Raw genomic sequence first — 6,000 nt, forward strand, 5'->3', positions numbered from 1 at the left:
TGATTGGCCATGTCTCTTCTTTCCTGTTCTGTACATAGCCTGGTAGTTGAGTATATGGGCTTTGGAGTGAAACAACCAGAATTCAGGCCCTGGCTCTGTCACTGCTAGCTGCATGACCTTAGACCTTAATTAGCCTCTCTGTAAAATGGGAATACTCACTCAAAGGCTTGCTCTGAGATTAAATGAAGTAATTCCTGTCTGACACCTTAGTGGCACTTAGTAATTGTGCAAGTGTTGGTTACTATACTTGCATACATGTGTTTAGCCCTTTATCTGTATTTCCTTTTGGCTACTTTCCAGCGTGAATGAGCTGAGGAAACACAGCCTTTCAGGAGCACAAAGTCACAGATGAGATTACTTTGGGTTTACTAAGAGCAGAGCTGGACTTGGTAGTAAAGCTCACAGGGCCCTCCTTCCTGCCTCTGGATTGCTGCCTGGACCTGACATTGGGAGCTGGTGTCCCCTGCCCCAGCTACTGGTTGCTGCTGCTGCCCCAGCCCCAACACAAAGGGCATCAAGAGCACACAAGGGCCCTACTTTGGCACCTGACCCTATGCAGTTCTGTACCTTACACTGTCTTCTCCATGTGCCAGGGGATTTTTTCCTTCTCTCCCTTTCACTGCTGCCTGCAGCCTAGCCAAGCATCTTTCTAATCCCTTCCTGGGATAATGCGTCCTAGTGAACTGCCATCCACGTTCTCCAACACTTGCCTATTGTGAAGGAGAACCAGAGTGAGGCATGAGGCAGGTGGGGTAGACCCTAATTCCCAGGATTGGGGCGGGAGCAGGAGTGGGAAGGAAGCTTCTTTCCCAGGAAGTAGAGGAGGGATTTGAGGGCACAGTCAGCTATCACCCATACTGCTAATGCTAAGCAGTAAAAGTCAGCCATATTCTCACTCCTTCCTCCGCTGTTGTCCAACTGGAGTCTCAAAGTGACCCAGGGGTCTTCTGCAGCAGCAGCCACAGCAGCATCCCTGCTGGTGCATCCTGCATAGGTGCACTCAAAGGGCACGCTCTCTTTCCTTGCCATTAACGTGATTCCCCTAGGATTTTGCAACTCCTGAGAAATGATTTTTTTCTAAATCAATTATTTTAGAAATGCTTAAGAAAAAAATGAAACCACTTGGCTCATAAAACTGTAAAATGTTGAGAAGAGGCCTGGCTAAAGGTAGCTTCATCAAGGTTTGAACTACTTCACGAGGACTGCTTTCACTCTCTCCATCTCTGGCTCTGAGGAGGCTGGGAGCAGAAAGGAAGCAAGGCTCTTTGGAAGCAAGATGGCAGCCACCTCTGTAGCTTCCGTCTGTTCATGCTCAGCATGGCAGGAGCAGGGTGTGGAGATGGGACAGTTAAAAAGAACTGGGCTCTGCCTGCACTGACTTGGGTCATGTTGCCAATTTTGAACAAATCGGTGGAGCCACAGCCTAAGATGCCTGGTTGGCTTAGGCCCAGCTTACCTGCTCCTCCACTGGAATTGAGGGTTGGGTCAGCTCACTCTCTCCTCCTCTCTGCAGCAACTGTTTTAAATCTGCCTTGTCTCCTCAGACCTTCATACACTCCCCCCAACCCCTCATCCTTTCATCTCCCACTTCACAGAGAAATTAAAAACCCTCAGACAGGAATGCCATCTTCTCCCTGTCTCTCAGCCCACCTACATCTGTACTCTGCTGCTTCTCCTTCCCTCCTGTGAACATGGAAAGGATGTCCCTTTTCTTCCCCAGGCCAATCCCTATGTAAAGGGCCCATCAGCTGCTACCTTCTCAGGGGCCTTGAACTATCTGCTTCTTTTCTACATACTTGCATTTCCCATCCATGCATCCCTCTAATCTTGCAAGCAACAATTACTTATGACTTATGTGCCAGGATCATAAAATTCACTGTAAAATAGCTCCCCCCCCCCCCCCCCCCTTGACGACATATTCCTTCCTCTGCCCCTAGTCTTTCTCTTCCCAGTCAGACTTCTTAAAAGAGCTGCCTAAACTCACTTTCGTGATTCACTTCACTTAATTTCTCTCAGGTTTTGCCATTCTCGACTTGTGGCTTCCAAATGTTGCTCACTACCTCATGGTCCAAGATGACTACTTAAGCTTTCCGGCCAATAGGAAGGAGGAAGGCAACAAAAAGGGCCCACCCCTCTCTTGAAGCTTGAGGAATGCTTCCTGGAAGTCACTTGTGACACTTCTGCATACATCCCATTGGCCAGCACTTAGCCCCAAGAACACACAAAGGAGACTGGGAAATGTAGTTGTTATTCTAGGATGCTGTGTGAACAAAAAATGTGAGGTCTATTTCTAAGACTTAGGGGAGATTCACAATTGGGGGCCAAGAATAGGTCTTTACCACACCACCAGCAATCTGATTTTTCTTACCACCATTTCATTGCAGTTGCTCTTGCCAAGATCACCTTCACTTCTGTCTCCAAGTCCAAAGGACACTGCTGAATTCTCACTGATTTAGTGTCTCAGCAGCATTTGAAACAGCTGACCACACCCTTCTCCTAATTATTCCCCTGGCACTGCTCCTTGTGGTTTTTCTCTTCCTCTGGCTTCCTTTTCTAGTTCCTCCTACTGTATCCAACCTCTAAACACTGAAGTTGTTCAGGGATCTTTCTGTTTCTGGCCCCTTCTCCTCTCACCTCACATTGTCTCCAGATAATTGCATATTTCCCACAGCTTTAATCACTGTTTGCTAAGTCTACATCTGCAGCTCAAAACTCTCCTCTGAGCTGTAGACGCATATATCCAATGACCCATATATCCAGTGAATAATGTCTACATTCGTCTCAGGCTCACCAGTTCAACAGGAATGGAGTCCATCTTCCTATCCTCCCCCCTTCCTACTTTTGGGGTGGGGGAGATGCTCTTTCAGCAAATGGTAGTGCCAAATACCCAGTTGCTTAAGCCAGAAATTTGGGAGCTGTTCTTTGTCACCCTGCAAATCTGGTTAATTCCCAACTCCTACTAATTTGAGTAGCTTTCAGTCTATCCGCTTCTACCTACCATAGTCCAAGTCTCTCGTCACCTCCTTCACTTTTACTTGGTCATGTGACTATTGGGCAAAAAACTCTCTCCAAGTTTTGACATATTTGCTCAAAATTGATGAAGCTGAAAAATAAGCTGAGTTAGATGCCAATTTTAAGCCCTAAATTTTATGAATTAAATCTAGGTACAGGAATTTGAGGTTATAGTGAGCTATAATCATGCCACTGCACTCCAGCCTGGGCAACAGAGTGAGGCCCCCACTCTCAAAAAAATAAAAAATCTAAATAATCTAGGTTTATCCATTGCAACCAGAGATATAATTTAACATTTTTAACTTTATAGACCTTATATTCCAGGCTCAATACTCCCCAACTTCTGTCTCCACATCATCCAGATACTCCCAGCAACGCTTTTTAAAGACTAATCTCAAAGGCAGTAAAATAACAAGATGGATTCAAAGGCCACAGACTGTAAGTAATAAGATTGATTTACATGCATTAAACAATAAAGCCTTACAATTTGATTTCATGGTTTTTGGGTCACTTCAGACTTACATTAGAAAAATTATATATCAGGAGCTTATGTAGATGCCTTGAATCTGGATAAGAAAATTCTGATGTTGAAATAATCCTATAATAGCACCTTCTAAATTACAAGTCAATAAATGGGTGTGGAATCAGTACCAACACCTTGCTGTGTTCCATCTCTGAATTTCTTTTTTCCCCCAATCATCTTCAACAATTAACTAGCAGCATCAGACTCCTTATCTGAGTTCCCCCACAGAGCAGAAATAGTTTCGGAAGTCATTTTAAAACACGTGAGAAATCTACCCTTCCAAGAAAATTCTTGGGATGCAGATTAGCACATATTTGAAGAACTCGTAAAATGTTTGTTTTTAGTTTATGTAAAACAACACATAATTCCTCTTCCACTGCCTCCTCTCTACTGCTTTAGTAAATATTTTACTCTTTGCTCCATTTTCTTTCAGAATCCCTTCTAGAGATTCACATAGCTAATCAACACATTTAAGAACTCCTGGCTGGGCACGGTGGCTCACGCCTGTAATCCCAGCACTCTGGGAGGCTGAGGCAGGCAGATCACCTGAGGCCAGGAGTTTGAGACCAGCCTGGCCAACATGGTGCAACACTGTCTCTATGAAAAATAAAAAAATTAGCTGGGCGTAGTGGCGGGCACCTGTAATCCCAGGTACTCGGGAGGCTGAGGAAGGAGAATCGCTTGAACCTGGGAGGCAGAGGTTGCGGTGATCTGAGATTGCACCATTGCACTCCAGCCTGGGCAACAAGAGCGAGACTTCATCTCAAAAAAAAAAAATCTTTCCCATTACCTGATGAAAAATTAAGAGGAAAAGATTTAATCATTCCTTCAGAGAAAAGTATGCCATTCCAAGTCATTCGATGGTGTAATTCTGCAGCTGATGGTCTAGTTATAAGGATCAAAAGTTTCAAGATTTCTAAACATGCAGTTAAGAACGGGGAAAGACAGATTGGGAAGATACCCAAACACCATCTTGACCAAGTGAGGGCCACATTACTAATGTCCACCATTTGCTTGACTCACCAATCTCTGTGCAGTCATCTTTCTTGAAAATGTGAAATTGTATTATATGTCTATGTTTCTGCAAAAGCCTTTTTCAAAAAGAAGCAAAGTTCACTTTGTATGTGTAGGATCACAAGGGCTTTCAACAATCACTTCATCTCCATTTCACCCTGAAAGCTGTAAGTACCATGGGGGTGCTGGTGATCGTGACTTGTTGAAAAGGCTGCTAAGCAGATAAGTGCATTAGTGAAGATTTATTATATTTGAGAGTTTCAGAAGGGTGATGGTCTAAGGCTAATTGATGAACATTGCCCTACCAAATAAATAAACCCTACAATGAAATGTCTTGTGGCCCAATATGGGAACCCCAAGCAAAAAACCTCAAGGCCAGGGAAGGTACACAGTTAGCTGGAACTTCTTCAGATCTCAGGTCTGACTTCTTAAGCAAGGCCTATGAGACAAGTCAGATAAATACTGATTGAAGACGAATTTATACATGGCTGAAATGTAAGAATACAGTTAATTTTCTAAAAATTAGCCCTGCACTAACACAAATGATAAAAAGTTAAGGAATTTTTAGATTACTTGAAATATGAGCTGTGGTTTCTTCCTTAACTGGAAATGGCTTTCCATTGATGGATTCATTCTTGACCAATTCCCTTTAGGACAAGTGGCAAAATACAGACAAGAAGGCGTACTATATGGCCTAACCCAGACTGAATCAATGATCTTGGTCTCATTAATAAGTGACTTTTTATGATGCTATAACAAGAATTATTCACCGTGTTCTTAATGAACACCGATATCTACTTATATTACAGGTACCTATTAAACACAAAAAAAGGATTGACGAAGTTTTCCTACCCAATATGGCAGAAAATCTTCAACTGACAGCTTTTCAGGTTCAAACAGCTCCATCCAGATTCCCATTTAGAGCTGACTGGTGATCGTATCTTCTTTTTCCAACCTTTATTTCTATGAGTATTTGAATGAATAAAAATGACTCCAAATGCCATTAAACCTCTTATTTAATTTTATGTATGAAATTCTCTTGTCTGTACTTGGAAGACAGGGTTGAAGGACTAAGATGATTACATCTTGAACCAACCCCAGGTGAAGCAGGGGTTGGTCCTAGACTTTAAAACCTAAGCATTGATTTGCATTTCTACAAGCTAGCCTTTGCCTCTGGTCAACCAGCAGCCTCTCAATACGAATTCTAGAGTTAGTGGGTAGACAGGACAGCTAAGATGGAGGCCCTTGCTTCTAAGCAGTGTTTACTAACAAGTGAAAAACCAAAGTATGTTAATAGAGATTAACAGACAAATGAACGTCAAAGCATTTGTTTCACTTAGAAAACAAATTTGCCATCCTCTATTAATCTTTTCATTCTTCCTATAAATGCCAAAGACTTCCTCAGACTTTAGTATAAAGTCCTAACCCAAGTCCTTTGTTCAGACAAGAAA

General features: G+C 42.9%; 1 protein-coding gene across 1 annotated transcript in view; it reads left to right on the forward strand.

Annotated features, from left to right (window-relative positions):
• The window catches only part of LOC116476836 (coiled-coil domain-containing protein 162-like), a 61,206-nt gene extending 55,687 nt beyond the window's left edge, over positions 1–5,519 (forward strand). The window contains 2 exon segments of the mRNA XM_032167196.1: positions 3,323–3,450; positions 5,359–5,519. Coding sequence (XP_032023087.1) covers positions 3,323–3,450; positions 5,359–5,484 — 254 coding nt within the window. The 3' untranslated portion in view covers positions 5,485–5,519.
• Positions 5,520–6,000: the final 481 nt, after the last annotated feature.

Source organism: Hylobates moloch, unplaced genomic scaffold (genome assembly GCF_009828535.3).
Source record: "Hylobates moloch isolate HMO894 unplaced genomic scaffold, HMol_V3 SCAFFOLD_2, whole genome shotgun sequence".
Taxonomy (NCBI): Eukaryota; Metazoa; Chordata; class Mammalia; order Primates; family Hylobatidae; genus Hylobates; species Hylobates moloch.